Raw genomic sequence first — 16,536 nt, forward strand, 5'->3', positions numbered from 1 at the left:
TCACTTAACGGCCCTTGCTGATCACCAAATGATTTCAACACCACCGCCTGCAGCTCAGAGTTCCTCCACCTCTTCTCATTCATTAACCACCATGAAAGCAGGGAGAACTGTGCTGCACTTTTTCAGCTGCTCTGATTCTGGTGTCAATCATTTCCACTGTCTAGATTCTGACACCCACGCTCTTGGCTTTCTCTACCTCTGTCTAGTCTTTCTTTCTTTCTTTCTTTCTTTCTTTCTTTCTTTCTTTCTTTCTTTCTTTCTTCCTTCCTTCCTTCCTTCCTTCCTTCCTTCCTTCCTTCCTTCCTTCCTTCCTTCCTTCTTTCTTTGAAAATGTTAGCATTTAATTAACCTCCTTGGGTGGCTTCAAGCCACCAGGACACAGGCACTTCCAACACCCTTTATCTTCTCTTCCGCTCTTCCACTGAAAAATTTGGCTTTCACCATGACAGGCTGCTTAGGAAGCTTTCCCTTTCCCAGAAGTTTGCAGTAGCCGGATCGCACAACATCAATGATGGGAGCAGCTCCGGTCTTGTTCTTTGACGCGTGTCTGCTCACTGACCAGTGTCCACAGTTTATCCAGGTTGACAGTCGGACAGAAGCTCTGGTTCCTCTTTGAGTGGTAATGTCTCATACCAACTTTCCCAAAGTAACCTGGATGATATTTGTCGAAGTTGATCCTGTGGTGATGCATGTCTCCAGCATCCCGGCGGCCTCCTGGGGTGCTTGCGGTGTTTACCGATGCGGCCGTGGCCGTGGCCGTGGCTCACGTGGCCCTGGAGTTTCCGGGTCTCCCACAGTCTGGATGGCATGGCCGCAGCAGATCGGAAAGAGCCAGTTTTTCTTTCAAAGCCAAGGTGGCTCATCCAGGAAGAAGCATTTCCTGATAGTTGATGGTTTACATGGAGCCCAAGTCTTGTCTTAACTCCTGTGGGTTGTAATGTAAACACCATTAATGTGAAGTGTGCACTTCCTTCTACTGCTTTCTAACTTTCTTGCATGGGAAGTCCTTTTCAAAGAAAATTAAATATTGTGAGAGCAGGGATTTGGTTATAGAATGTCATATTTCCATAATAAATATTTTTTCTTGTGAGTTAAGATCTCCCGTAGCCAAGACTGGCCTTCAATTCCTGGGGATAGCTACTTGCAAAGACAGGCAGACATGCCTGGAATTCATTGGCCAACCAGGGTAGTCACACAGGTGAACTCCAGATTGAGTGAGAGATGCTGTCTCAGAAAATAAGGTGGAGATGCATTGAGGAAGACCCCAGTGTCGATCTTTGGCCCCCATAAGTACACACAGGTACACATACCTGCACACACACACATACACACACTAACACACACACACACACACACACACACACACACACACACTTCAAACAAAGTAGTCCTAGCAATAGCCAAATATTTGTTTTTACTTATATCAGTTAGTGACTGTAGAATGGCACAATTCAGGAGCAGGGTGACGAAAGCTGGGGAATATTATTTTTGGCAAATGTGGGAACAGGCGATTCAAGTTGCCTGATGGGGCATGCAGAGTCTATTCTGGGATGGAGTTGTTTTTGTTTTTGTTTTGTTTGTTTGCTTTTTTGGCGGGTCAGGAACAGGGTCTTGCTATGTAGCTGTAACCCCTGATCCTCTTGCCTCAGCCTCCCTAGGGCTGAGATTGTCACCATTTGTGACAGGCTCGACCAGAGGCTCTAACGGTTTCTCCCTAGAAGAGACTTCCCAGCCTGACTAGGCAGTAGTCTTTCCTTAGCTCCAAGAAAGTAGGCTGGCTTGGTGGCTGCTGGAGGGCACTGGCCCAGGAGGAAGACCTGCTGCCTGGGGTGAGGACTGACCAAGGGCTCGCCACTGCGAAGCGGGCAGGAGCCGCCCCTCACAGGAATCCATGGGCTAAGCAGCCGCTCGGGCCTTGGCCGTGATCCCGGGAAAGAGGAGCAAGGGGCTTTCCACCTGCCCCTGACCTAACCCCAGCCGCCAAACTTCTCGGGTTCCAGGGCTTGGACCACGCCCGCCGAAAGGCGGCAGCCCTGCCTCGGCCCGCTCAGCCCCGCCCACCGCCGAGCCCCTCCCACAGCCCACCCACCGCCCCGCCCCGCCGAGCCCCTCCCACCGCCCCGCCCCCTGGCCATACAGGCTCGCTTCCGTGAGGGGCGACGGAGGCGCGCTTGCACCGTGGGCGGTGAGTGCGCAGGCGCTTTCGCTGGATCTCCGCGGGCGCCAATTCTGGAGGCTAGGAGCTGGTAAGAGTCTGGGGTTGCCGAGGTCTGGAGCCGGCGGCAGGCGTGGGGAGGTGCCGGTAGCCGGTGCGAGCCGAGGCCTCGGGGGCTTGTCGCAAGGCCTTGTCCAGCCCCGTGGCCCTCGGCGTGCGGCCGTTCTGCAGTGGTGACGCGGCCTGGTGGCCCCGGTGATGGTGATCCTGTCCCCTCCGTCCTGCGGGTCTGTCTCTCTCCCGAGCTAGGTAGGGGGCGGGAGTCCCCAGGGCCCCTCGTCTGGGAAACGGAGCACCCTGGGACTAGGCGGCCTGGCCCCTGTCGTGATGGCGCCAGCTACCTGCTTGTGGCTTCCTGAGAAAGTTGCTGAGCTGTGCTTGCAAGTGGAACCCCACTCACAGTTTGATGGGGACATCGCAGGGCGCGGTGGCACTGGGAAGCAGAGGCAGGCGGAACTCTTGGAGTTCCAGGCCAGCCTGGTCTTCATGAGCGAGTTCTGGGCTAGCCAGAGCAACACGGTGAGACCCTGTGTCTCACTGAATGACCACATAGGACTCTGAAAAGTTAGTCTTCCTCCCCTCCACCCCCCATCTCCTCCCTGCCAATCCCCTCTATTTAAGTGTGTTCCTGCTTTCTGCCAACGCTAGCCTAAGTGTGGAAGGACACTGAAAAAGGACTAATGATCTTTGCTCTTAACAGCATTTTTGTTCTAAATGACAAGTAAACGACATTTCCTCCTAAGCTGCTTTGTTGGAATAGTGTGCTTGCAGAACCATACTGTAGATAACTGTACTGGGAATTGTTGCTCATTGATTTATCCACCTAGTGAACACATTTTTACTGTTACTCAGTTCAAATAACAATATTCATAGCATCTTAGAAGACCTCCCCAGAGACCCTTTCCCCTAACCCCTTAGGTAACTTTTTTTATTAATTTGTAACACCACACAGGTGTGCCGGCTAGTTTATTGTCAACTTGACACAAGCTAGAGTCAATAGGAACTTCAATTAAGAAAATTTGGCCTATGGGCAAGTCAGTGGTGCATTTCTTTTTTAATTTATTATTTATTTATTTTTATTTGTTTATTTATTTTTGAGACAGGGTTTCTCTGTGAATCCCTGGCTACCTGGAACTTGCTCTGTAGAACATGCTTGCCTCAAACTCATTTGCCTCTGCCTCGCAAGTGCTGGGATTAATGGTATATATCACTATGTCTGGCTGCATTTTCTTGATTGATGATTGATATAAGAGGGTCTAGTACATTGTGGACAGTGCCACCCCTGGGAAAGTAGTCCTGATTGTATAAGAAAGAAAGCAAGGTTGAGCAAGCCATGAAGAGCAAGCTAGTAAGCAGCACTCCTCCATGGCCTCTGCTCTAGTTCCAGTCTTCAGGTTCCTGCTTTGTTTGAGTTCCTCTCTGCCTTCCCTTCATGATAGACTGTTACCTGGAATTATAAATGAACAAGCCCTTTCCTCCCCAAGTTGCTTATGGTTGTGGTGTTTATCATAGCCACAGAAACCCTAAGTAAGACAAAAGTGGAGCCCCATATTCTTTGGTGTCAAGCTTCTTTTATTCAAAAGTATGCATATGAGAACATGCTGTGTGCCGAGGTGGGGGTACACCCCTTTAATCCCAGCACTTGGGAGGCAGTGCCAGGTTTAATATCTCTGTGAGTTCGAGGCCAGCCTGGTCTACAGAGCGAGAGCCAGGACAGGCACCAAAACTACACGGAGAAACCCTGTCTCAAAACAAAACAAACAAAACAAAACAAAACAAAACAAAACAAAACAGTGCTGTGTTGTGAAAATACAGTTCTGATGGAGAAAAAGTGGGAAGAAAGCTAAAGAAGGCAGTCGTACAAACGGGGAGGAAGTTTTCATTAGGGAGGAATGGTCTTTCCAAGGGATGACTTTATAGCAGAAGGTTGACGGGGAGCTGAGTTACAAGCATGAAGAGAAACTGAGCTTGGATGAACTTGACAGGTTCTCCCAGAAGAAAGACCTGTCGCAGAAGGTGTGCGGGGGAGATGCAGCCAGAGGCAGGCAGAGGCCCGATAGAAAAGGCTCTGGCTAGGGTGTAAGGGTTTGAAGTGTGCGGATGTAAGAAGGATGGTCTTGATGTTTTCCACATGTTTGCGGTGTGAAGGTCCATCCATTTCCTTCATCAGAGAGGCTCTGCAAAGGTGCCAACATGTCTTTGTGGCTGGGAGACATTGACTCAGATGTAGAAGACACCATAGAAATTAGTCATTCATTCCAACTCCTGGCTTTTCTTTTTTGGGACACAGTCTCAATATGTAGTGCAGCTGTCCTGGAACTTGCTCTGTAGATCAGGATGGCCTCGAACTCAGAGATCCATCTGCTTCTGCTTCCTGAGTGCTAGGATTAAAGGCATATGCTACCACCACCTGGCTTATTTCAACTCTTAAAAATATTCCCGGAGGGCTGGGGAGATGGTTAAGAATGCTTCCGTTGCAGAGGACCTGAGTTCAAGTTCCAGCACCTGGGTCAGGCAGTTTACAACAGACAGTTCACAGTTCCAGGCGACCTGCCACCTCTGGGCTCTGAGGGCACCTGCACTCTTATGGACATATGCATATACCACACATACACACACATATACACACAATATTAAAAAATAAATCTTAAACATTCCTATGAAGTCAGGTGTAGTGTATACCTATAATCCTAGTGCTTAGAAATCTGAGGCAGGAGGATCCCAAGTTTGTGGCCAGTCTAGGCAACATAGCAAGACCCTGTCTCTACATCTAAAATATTACCATCCAATAGTCAACCAGTTTCTGTTTGAACTTGAAGAGGCATTTCCTTCATGAGAAGTCCATTTGTGTTTGGACACCTATCCTCACAGATGCTTTTTCCAGTGTTTATCTACTTATTGATATTGGGTGTTGGACCCAGGATCTATATGTATAGAGCATGCATTTTACTACTGGCCTACACTCCTAGTCAAGTCTCCCTGTTAATAATCAGAGCCTGGTAAATGGGCCATCCTTTATAGGACCAGCAAAACGGAAGACTGTTAGTAGTTATCCGTTGTCTTTAGTCAGTCAGCACACACTAGTTATCAGTTGCCTTTAGTCAGTCAGCACACACTGGTTATCTGTTGCCAACTAGTCAGTCAGCACACACTGTTATCTGTTGCCTTCTAGTCAGTCAGCACACACTGGTTATCTACTGCCAACTAGTCACTCAGCATACACTTGATTTTTCCCCCACATTTAGGTACAGTGCTTTGAATGTACTTGACTTTATAAATTCTTGTTAGTTCTAGAGTAAGATTTACTCCATGGTCGCTAGAGAAAACTTTGGATCTGAGTGTTTCATCTGTCACATAGTTGTGTCTTCCACCATTGTGCTCTTGGCAAGCTGCGTCAGCATGATACCTATTAAGCATTCCATTGTTTGTAAGTTCATGATGCTGATGATTCAGTGTTATCAATAGGCTTGTTTTTATTAAATAAAACGATCTAGAACAGAGGACAGTTCATTTAACCTGGTTGTTATCAGTCTCCCAAGTTTGCTTTGTGTTGCTATGGTAACCACCATAGCCATAGCCGACATTAGGAAAAAAGGTTTGTTTTATCTTATAGGTTATAGTCTATCATTGAAGGAACCCGAGGGAGGAGCTTGGGCCAGAAACCATTCTGTTGCTTACTGTCCTGCTTCCTGGCTTGTTCAACTATGTTTCTTATGCAGTCCAGGCCCACCTGCCTACTGTGGTGGTTTGTAAGAAAATAGTCCCCCAAAGGGAGTGACACTATTAGGAAGTGTGGCACGATTAGAGTAGGTATGCCCTTGTTGGAGGAAGTGTGCCACTGTGGAGGCGGGCTTTGAGGTGTCATATATCCTTAAGCTGTGTTCAGTATGATACACAGACCACTTCCTGTTGCCTGAAAGATGTAGGATTCTCAGCTGCTTCTCCAGCACCATGTTTCCCTGCATGCACCATGCCCTACCATGATGATAATGGACTAAACCTCTGAACTGTAAGTGAGCCACCACAATGAAATGTTTCCCTTTACAAGAGTTGCCATGGTCGTGGTGTCTCTTCATAGCAATAGAAGTGCTAACTGAGAGAACCCTTCTCTATTAATTAATTAGTAAGCAAGAAAATGTCTCGCTGACATGGCCATAGGCCAGTCAGAGCTGAGCAGTTCTTCAGTTGAGGTTCCCTCTTCTTGGGTAACTTTAGGTTTATGTCAGGTTGACAGCTTAAGCTAACTATGACCATCAATGATTTCAGTTTCCTTCTTAGAATATTATTTAAGCTACATGTTAATTAGTTAAATATATATGTATTTAAGCTACCCAGGAATTAGCATTTGAATTATTAGTTTGAAGTATCCTAGCATATGGTAATATTTTATTTGTACTGAAATGTGATTTTATTTGTATGTTAATAAAGTTGCCTGGGGGTCAGAGCTAATAGCAAGCCATAGCAGAAGCTGGGTGGTGATGGCACACGCCTTTAATCCCAGCACTTGGGAGGCAGAGCTAGGCGGATCTCTTTGTGTTCAAGGATACAGCCAGCATGGAGACACACGCCTTTAATCTCAATACCAACCATAGAAGACCTGGAGGTCTGTACAGACAGGCAGTGATGAGGAGGTCATGTGGCTGGGTTTACAACCAATGAGAAGGCAGAACAGAAAGTCAATAAAAGGACAGACACACAGGAAATAGGTCTCTTGCTGAGGGGAAGGACAGCAGCAATAGTAAGGGTAAGAAAGGGTTTTCAGCTCTTAGCTATTGCTCTGACCTCTTGGGCTCTCAACTCTGCATTTGGCTGTGTTTCTGTCTTAATAAGACTGTTCATCTACACTAGGAGAACTATGTTATGACATTGCAAGTCTGACTACAGCACATGTGCTAGACGAGACTTTAGTGATAGACCACAAAAGCATGGGAGTGGATGATCGTGGTCTCTAACTTGTGCCAAATCCAGAGTCCGCACTGGAAAGTGATTTCACTTTAGTTTTGTCTTGCCTCTGAGATGGCAGATAAAGCAGCAGTCGAAGGACCAGAGGAGCATCACAGTGCAGAGGAAGGGTGTGTATGTCATCTAAGCCATAAGAATGGAGTTATAGAGAGAGCCTCCTCTGTGCTTTGAGTCATTCTCCCAGGCTCCGTTAGTTCTGGCCTTGCTTTTGATATTTTAAAAAATTGAAAAATTACAATATTTTTTAGTATTAATTTTTTAATATTTTCTTTTTTTATTTATATGTGTGGCTGTGGATGGGTGAGTGTATGCCAAGCATGCCAGTGCATGCAGAGGCCAGAAGAGGGCATCAGGTCCTCTGGATTGGGGTTAAGGTGACTGTGAGCTGCCTGCTTTCGGTGCTGGGGATGAACTCGGCTCCTTTCCAAAAGCATCAAGCACACCTAACTGCTCAGCCATCTCTTTAGCCCCCTGATATTTTTAAGTAAGAAAGTAATTTAAGTTTAAGAGGTAGACTGTTCCAATTTTCTCCAAAAATTCTCAGTTGAATTATTATTTGTATTTGTTTAATATGGCTTACAATTTTTCAAAGGAAGGTGTCCATTTGTTTCTTGCTTTTAGCCTACCGGCCTATATCTGGGATATGCTTCTGTGATGTGAGTATTTACTAGTGTGTGTGAGACCCTGGGTTCCATCCCCAGTACCCCAGAAATAATATAACAAAACACACTATTCGAGCTAAAGAAAAAAAATAGAAAAAGGAGTTTTCTGGGTGGTTAGTTATTATTTTGTTTTATTTTTGCTTTTGCAGGTTCTTTTCTAAGACTTGGGCCATTCTTACCTATTTGTCTTGGAAAGTTTATTTCCCTCCCAGGGAAGCTGATGTGCATGGTTAGCACACAGATGGTGTGAGAGAAGGAACTGAAAACGAGACTAGAGAAATTCCACCAATGGAAGGTTTTTCTAAACTAAATGCAAAGGCAAAACTCCTCCTTTGTACCAAAGATAACTTACCCTTTCCCCACCTCTGTGGACTCAGTGTGCAGGGTCATGTCTTAGCCTCCCAAGTGCTAGAATTGAATTGGAGGTGTGTGCCTTTTACCTGCTGTACATAGATTGTGCCACTATCCACACCTCTCAGAAATTCTCACCTATAAAAGCAAGCCTTTGTCTGTCTTATCTTTAGACATGATTGCTTTGCATTTTACAGAGAATTGCCTTTTGCAGTGTATTTCTCAATCCTGGAGATAAAGAGCCTTTGGAACTCTTCCCAACCCACTCCCTCTCCCCTAACCTCCCATTTGTCTGAGTGGCTTCATGGGTTCCTTGTTACAGTGCTGCACTGATTGAAATTTTGGTTCTGTTTTCTCCCTAGGCTACTTCTCCACAGACATGATTGATTTTTCACTGTGCTGAAGCAGAGCATCCTTTAAAATCCTCTCAAGCTCCTAACTTCGGAGATGGTGACATTGCTTTGAACAAGGAGACCAGTGACTGACTTTGTGGGACGTGTTCTGGTCTTGGCTTTTGTTTTCCTCCCCGAATTTGGAGAACCATGGAGAACTGGTACTGGATGACACTAGTGGTCTTAATAGGACTCACAGTGCGGTGGACGGTGTCTCTTAACCCTTACTCAGGTAGTGCACTTTTCCTGTTCGAAAGACTGGTAGACATTCCTGAGTGGGTTGCTTCTGCTTGTTTTGATAACTGTTTATAGTTTTTGATTGAAACAGAAGAATTTGATGCTTTATTAAGAAAATACTGGGGTTGGGGATTTAGCTCAGTGGTAGAGTTGCTTGCCTAGCAAGTGCAAGGCCCTGGGTTTGATCCTCTGCTCAAAAAAAAAAAAAAAAAAAAAAAAAAAAAGTGCCTGGCATGCCTTTAATCCCAGTACTCGAGAGGCAGAGATAGGTGGATCTCAGTGTGTTTGAGGCCAGCCTGGTCTACAGAGTGAGTTCTAGGAGAGCCAGGGCAGTTACACAGAGAAGCCCTGTCTCAAACAAACATCCATGCATTTAATTATAATGAGAAAGTATAAGAGGTAAACATACTTTGTGATATGAGCAAACAAAAATGTATTCTAGCTTGGAATATGACAGATGGAGGTCTTGAGCTAGTCCTTGAAGATGGTCTTGGAGACAAAGGTTTCTGTTGGTTGATGTTGTTTGTGGTAGAGAAGACCCATGACTAGACTGAGAAAATAAAGAGCAGTGGAGAAGAAGTAAGATTCAAACGAGGGATGGAGTATGACCCTGCAGACCGGGGTGGGGTTGGGGGGGGGATAGCAGACTTAATTCTGCAGGTATGTAGTTAGTGCTTTGTTGCAGGTATCACATGTGCCAGGTGTGAGAAATAGAAAGTGAGTCATAGAACCCGGTTTCAAGTAGACAGTCACTGTAGGGTGTGGTAGTTAAGATTTAGTTATGTTGGAGGTACAAGGGTGACAGAGAGGTGACTGATGAAAGTGTACCAGTGCAGATTTCAGATAAGATGGCTGACTTGGGGGTTTGAGGGATTAATCAGAATTTGCTAGACAAATGGAATGGGTACAGTGTTCTAGAGAATAGGGACTTGCCCAGAAACGTAAGAGAATATAGTTATCAGTATGTAGTATTAGAGTGACCTAAAAAGCTAAAAAAATATATTGAGATTAAAAATGGCATCAAGAGGAATAAGAATGGAAGAAAAAAAAATGCAAAATCGATTGTGTCTGTGGAGAAGTAGCCTAGGGAGAAAAAAGAACCAAGATGGAGCTCAGCATCAACATTTTTGGAAATGGCTGGGATTTTGGCTGTACATTTATATAGGCAAATTTGGTTCTAGAAAAATTTTCTTGTTATAAAAAAGGTTGTAGGAAAAAGGTCAGAGGTAAAGAGACAATAACACCAGTAGCAATGACAGTGTGTTTTGAGCATTTACTGATGTTTGGCACTGTTTTCTTTAGGATTTATTATAAACACTGAAGCTGGGGTAATATCTAAATGTACAAACACAAAGTGGGACAGTCCTAAAGAGTAGGGGTTTTCATACTGGACCGTTTGTTCTTAGCTTGCAGTTAACATTTGCCTGTGCTAATAAATCGAAGCAGAATTTGGAATAAGGAAAACTGAACTTGTGAAAAGGCTCAAGGTCTGAGCCTGGTTCCTGCACCCACATGGTGCTAGTTTCTGGCTGTAACTCCGTTTCCAGAGGGTCCAGTGTCTTCTGTGGCCTCCGTGGGCACTGTGCACATGTGGTACATAGATGCACATGCACATGTAAATGACAACTGGGCTCGGATGTGATGACTTGATTCCAGCTAGCACTTTTGGACTCTGCCCTGAGGCTTCTGAGAAAGAAGAGGACCTGACCAAGACAGTGAAAAGGTGGATTTATATTATGATGGTTGTGACAGTTGCACACCTACACAGTGGTGTATTGATTGTGTCCAGCAACCTATCTTCCACCCCTGCTCCTCGGGTTAATTCGTATTGTTGAGGCAGTTAACAATCACTTAAATGTTGTGTAGGAAAGCACGGGCTTGCTTCTTAGTTTGCCTGTTAGTTGCCTAATATTGGGGAAGATATTTCATTTCCCTGAGCTTTTCTACAAGGTAGGACTGTCAATACATGTTTCAGCAAATTGCTTGAGGGATTAGTTCAAGTAATAAGTATGAACTGTATTTTATATAGGAATAGAATCAGCACATTTATGGCCATGTCACACCTCTATTGATCATCATATTAGATTATTTAACTCCAAAATATGGCCAGGTGTGGTCACACACCTGTAATTCCAACACTCAGGAGGTAGAGGCAGGAGGGTCAGGAATTCAGGGCCAGCTTTGGCTACATAGTGAGTGCAAGGTCAACTTGGTTTTTATGGGAGCTCATCTTAAAAAAAAAAACCAAAGAAACCCTCCAAAATATTATTATTTGTTGTGTAGCCAAAAAAGAGGTCTTGGTAATTATTAAGGCTTTAATAATAAAGAATGATAAATGGTATCTTCCCTACAGAAGGTAACAGTTTGGTGGGCAGGGTTGGTATACAAATATATATCACATTAAAATTTAGTGCAGTATAAAGTGACTAGATTTAGAACACTAGATGTTTTCTAATTCGGCTGAGAAAATCTTGGTATGTTTGTTAACATTTAAGTATATTCTAAAAGATTTTACTAGGTAGAAAATGGATAGAAGAACATTCTGGTATAAGAAAACATGAAACAAAGCTGAGACATTTTTGAAAGATGGAGGAATACAGAGATGTGTGTGTGTGTGTGTGTGTGTGTGTGTGTGTGTGTGTGTGTGTGTGTGTGTTAGGCTGATGGTAAGCCAAGCTAGTTGCGAGGGCAGGAAGGTCCTAAGATCCTACTTGTTTTTACGAGCTAGTTCTAGAAGCATCCTGGACTTTGGAGTAGGGTGAGGAGAAGTAAATGGGATCATCTGTGTGCAGTGACCACAGTGTGCTCACCACGTGTATTAGTATTGTTTCATGAGCTGGTTATGTGGTTCAGGTCAGCTACCAGGCAAACAAACAACGAAGAAGGGGTGTGGAAGAGCCATGTAAGCCTCCTAGTTGCCTAGCTATAGCTACAGAACAGCAGTTAGTGAGGAGAAGGGCGTGTGCTCTCATGCTGTGCTTTTTTATATGGGTGCTGGGGATCCAAACTCAGGACCTCAGGCCTGTGCAGTAAGCATTTTGCCAACCAAACTGTCTCCCAAGCCCCAAGACATTTTTTCCCCCAGTGCTAAGGATGGAACCCAGGGTCAAACATGCTAGGCATATACAGTATCACCCTCCATCTCCAGCCCACATGTGAAGAACTGTGACATGGGAAGCTAAGAGAGTTAATGCATGGCAGATGGAGAGTTGTCTCAGCAGTCAAGATCTTGTTGCTCTTGCAGAGAACCTGGGTTTAGTTCTCAGGACCCATATTGTGCAGCTCCCTATATATCCAGTTCTGGGAGATCTGATGCCCTCTTCTGGCCTCCAGAGGCACCTACATGCACATGGTACACATACGTACCTACATATACTCAAGGCACACATACAATAAATACATATTTAATTTCTTTATTTTAATTTTTTTAAATAGATATATTTTATTTTCCTTTTGATTTATTTTCTTTTAAGAGTGTAATTAAGAAGCATTTGTTAGAGAGGAAAAAAACTTTTCCTTCAACCCTTCTAAGTTGTCTGTTAGAGTATGTGTAACAAAAGATGTGTTCAGTGTAAGCTTTATGTGACATGGGGGCCTTCATGAGGAAATGAGAAACCAAAGGAACACTTAAACCTGGGTGTTTTGCACTAGGTCTGATAAAGCGTAGACAGGTTCAATCCTGCTGCCACATAATCTAGGTGTGTTGATGCATGCCTATAGTCTAAGCACTGGGGAGGTGGGAATGGGGTGTGGGGGGAATCAGGAGTTCAAGGTCATCCTTAGTTATGGAGAGTTTAAAAGATCAGCTTGAGCTACCTGAGATGCTGTCTCCAACAACAACCAGAAACAATCAGAAGGGATGGATATAAGCTGATAGTTTCTTGGTTCTTCTGGCCTGGCCTCCCATTTTTTGGAGATAAGGATACTGCAGAGCACTTCTTGCTTGGTGGTCTTGTGACTTGCTTTGGGGAAAGGTCAGAGAGACCTGTCTGCGCCTGCTGTTTCTCAGATAACCTCAGCTTAATATTTGCATTGTGTCACTTTGGTAGTATGTCCCAATCCCTGTCATACTCAAGTATAGAAGTTCAGGTTAGTGTGCGTTCATTTTACTGAATTATTCTTTCTTTGAAATGTATATATCATTTGGGCAAATTAATTAAATACATTATTGTAATTTAAATTTTTTTAAAATTTATTCTCTATTGGTGAAATTATTAAGGCCACTCCACGTAGTTAAAAGGGAGGTTTATTTTGTGGGGTAACTTACAAGCGAAGGGATAGTTTACAGGGTCTGGGAAAGGCGAGGAACAGTCCAGCGGTGTTCTCTGGAGAACTCTGCTCGGTCTACCTCCAGCGTCCAGGGTCCAGGAACTAAGAGCAGGCACATCTGGATCTCTTTAGCGTCCTCTATCAGCTCCTCCTTATAGGTGTGACCCTTACCGAAGCCTCAATGGAGGTTGGAGCTTCCAGGTCTAAGCTGGAATGGCTACCCACTACAATTCTCTTTATATTTTTAGTGTTGCTTTTTCACAGAACTAAGATACTGAATATTGTAGGTTGTATTAAACGACCTATGGGGAATAGACAGGTTCTTATTTTAGTATCAGTTTGTCATTTCTTTTCTTTTCTTTTTTTTTTTAACTTTTTTTTCAAAGACAGTTTCTTTGTGTATCCATAGCTGTTCTGGAACTTGCTCTGTACACCAGACTGGCCTCGAACACACAGAGATCCACCTGCCTCTGCCTCCCAAGTGCTTAAAGGCATTCACCACCACTGCCCAGCCAGTTTTGTTATTTCTTACAGAGACTTACAGTACCTCTTACATTCCACCCAAAGTATTATAACAACACTTTGTTGAGGAGGGCTGTTTTTTGTTACTTCCCTCTAACCCCCATCCCAAGTCATATTGGTAGCTAAGGGAAGCATCATTTAAAAAATCAGTTTTTGCAAAATATCTGTTATTAAAAAGCATGACAGCATGTGATTTAATTGGTTGATTTCATTTGACTTACCCATTACTGTTTGTGAAAGGTTACATGTTCTTACCAGAAACAAGAAGAAATCCATGGAAAAATGTAGTCAACTCTTCTCCTAGAATGTTTAAAGCATGACTGTAAAGTATGTTTTGTCCACAGGTTGCTTATTCTTTATATTTAAACACAGTTTTGAATAATTTGGTAATTAATAAAATGAACATTTTTTTTAGTGCTACTTAGTCCCATTTTCCTGGGAGCATGACAGAATTGAGGTTCTGTAAATGCACGTTGGTATGTTTTCTTTCCATGGCTCGGAATCTCATGTGAGTAAGTTTGTAGAATTAATCACTGTGGAAGGAATTCTTTTGCCCTTCTGAGTGAAGCTCCCACAGGCACAGTTGGGCTGTCCTTCTGGGTTGCTTTGAGGGCACTTTAGCAGTTTGAAAAACTTAAGTACTAATTTCATAGCCAGTGTCAGCTGAATTTATTGAAGTAGGTCAGACTCTGGATAAAAACTTGTTTCCCAACCCTGAAGAGAGTCGTTATCCATTCTTCTGTTTGCTAGAGAGTGTAATCAATTCTCCCACGCCGACCACACGATTTCTAGAGTAGTTTTAGGAAATCCAGATAGTTTGATTTTTTTTTTTCAGGTATAGGAAATTACCTGCAATCTTTTCTGACTTAATTATCCTAAGGGCATTGATAAAAGAAAAAAAATTAACTGATTTCTCCTTCCAAAGAAGCCATATATCCAGTGGTTGTGTCATTAGATTGGATTCACACACACATATCCATGTCACATGAAAAAAATGTAAAAACCCTAGGAAGAATTCTTTTCTTTTAAGAAATTAGTTTTCCTCCTGTTGAGTTTAATCGAGTACCTTTTAAAATTACTACATGTTTAACATGTTGCTTAATTTGATTTATGGAAAACATTTTTTTTTTTTTTTCTGTTCCAGTAACTAAACTTTCTACCTGGTTATCAATCAGGAAGTGGTGTAGGCATATGACAAACATGATATGGAAAGTATACATATCATGAGAAGTCAATAATTCACCTTTTATATGTTATATTATATGTTAATTTGTAAAGGGGGACTCATGGGAGTTGGGACTTGAAGTGATTTTGTTTGTTCTTTTGAGACAAGGCTTGCTTTTGTACAAGGGTGTTTGTACTATGGGTCATTTCTTATACCAGTTACTCAATGTACATGCTGTAGAGCTGTTAGTCTGATCTCAGTGTACACGCTATAGACTTGTTAGTCTAATCTCAGTGTACATGCTGTAGCCTTGTTAGTCTGTTCTCAGTGTACACGCTGTAGACTTGTTAGCCTGTTCTCAGTGTACACGCTGTAGACTTGTTAGCCTGTTCTCAGTGTACATGCTGTAGAGCTGTTAGCCTGATCTCAGTGTACACGCTGTAGACTTGTTAGCCTGTTCTCAGTGTACACGCTGTAGACTTGTTAGCCTGTTCTCAGTGTACATGCTGTAGAGCTGTTAGCCTGATCTCAGTGTACACGCTGTAGAGCTGTTAGTCTGTTCTCAGTGTACATGCTGTAGAGCTGTTAGTCTGTTCTCAGTGTACACGCTGTAGAGCTGTTAGTCTGTTCTCAGTGTACACACTGTAGACTTGTTAGCCTGTTCTCAGTGTACACACTATAGAGCTGTTAGTCTGTTCTCAGTGTACACGCTGTAGACTTGTTAGTCTGTTCTCAGTGTACACGCTGTAGACTTGTTAGTCTGTTCTCAGTGTACACACTGTAGACTTGTTAGCCTGTTCTCAGTGTACACACTGTAGAGCTGTTAGCCTGTTCTCAGTGTACACGCTGTAGACTTGTTAGCCTGTTCTCAGTGTACACGCTGTAGAGCTGTTAGTCTGTTCTCAGTGTACACACTGTAGACTTGTTAGCCTGTTCTCAGTGTACACACTATAGAGCTGTTAGTCTGTTCTCAGTGTACACGCTGTAGACTTGTTAGTCTGTTCTCAGTGTACACGCTGTAGACTTGTTAGTCTGTTCTCAGTGTACACACTGTAGACTTGTTAGCCTGTTCTCAGTGTACACACTGTAGAGCTGTTAGTCTGTTCTCAGTGTACACGCTGTAGAGCTGTTAGTCTGTTCTCAGTGTACACACTGTAGACTTGTTAGCCTGTTCTCAGTGTACACACTATAGAGCTGTTAGTCTGTTCTCAGTGTACACGCTGTAGACTTGTTAGTCTGTTCTCAGTGTACACGCTGTAGACTTGTTAGTCTGTTCTCAGTGTACACACTGTAGACTTGTTAGCCTGTTCTCAGTGTACACACTGTAGAGCTGTTAGCCTGTTCTCAGTGTACACGCTGTAGACTTGTTAGCCTGTTCTCAGTGTACACGCTGTAGAGCTGTTAGTCTGTTCTCAGTGTACACGCTGTAGAGCTGTTAGTCTGTTCTCAGTGTACATGCTGTAGACTTGTTAGTCTGTTCTCAGTGTACACGCTGTAGAGCTGTTAGTCAGCTTTTCTGGTAATTACAGATTGTTTCTTTAGAAATTCCAGCATTCAAAAAGTACTGGTAGGATGTAGCCAACTAATGCAAGCAACCAACTTCATTAAATCTGGAGAAAATCTGGGTTAGAATTCAATGAGCAGGTCTGTTATTATTCAGTGTGACACCTACCGACTGGGTTAGAAGTATAAATGGCTATTTTGTTTTCTACCTTATTTGCTGACTTAACCTGTGACTCTATTGTACCTTGTTGGGCTTCC

At 43.6% G+C, this 16,536-nt stretch overlaps 1 protein-coding gene and 1 pseudogene across 1 annotated transcript in view; one reads left to right on the forward strand and one right to left on the reverse strand.

Moving 5' to 3' along the window:
• Positions 1–363: 363 nt before the first annotated feature.
• On the reverse strand, positions 364–809 carry LOC118578893 (annotated as a pseudogene).
• A 1,341-nt stretch (positions 810–2,150) lies between these two features.
• Positions 2,151–16,536, forward strand: part of Alg6 (ALG6 alpha-1,3-glucosyltransferase) — a 42,848-nt gene continuing 28,462 nt past the window's right edge. The window contains exons 1-2 of the mRNA XM_036177036.1: positions 2,151–2,246; positions 8,553–8,814. Coding sequence (XP_036032929.1) covers positions 8,733–8,814 — 82 coding nt within the window. The 5' untranslated portion in view covers positions 2,151–2,246; positions 8,553–8,732. The remainder of the gene's footprint in view (positions 2,247–8,552; positions 8,815–16,536) is intronic.

Source organism: Onychomys torridus, chromosome 2 (genome assembly GCF_903995425.1).
Source record: "Onychomys torridus chromosome 2, mOncTor1.1, whole genome shotgun sequence".
Lineage (NCBI taxonomy): Eukaryota > Metazoa > Chordata > Mammalia > Rodentia > Cricetidae > Onychomys > Onychomys torridus.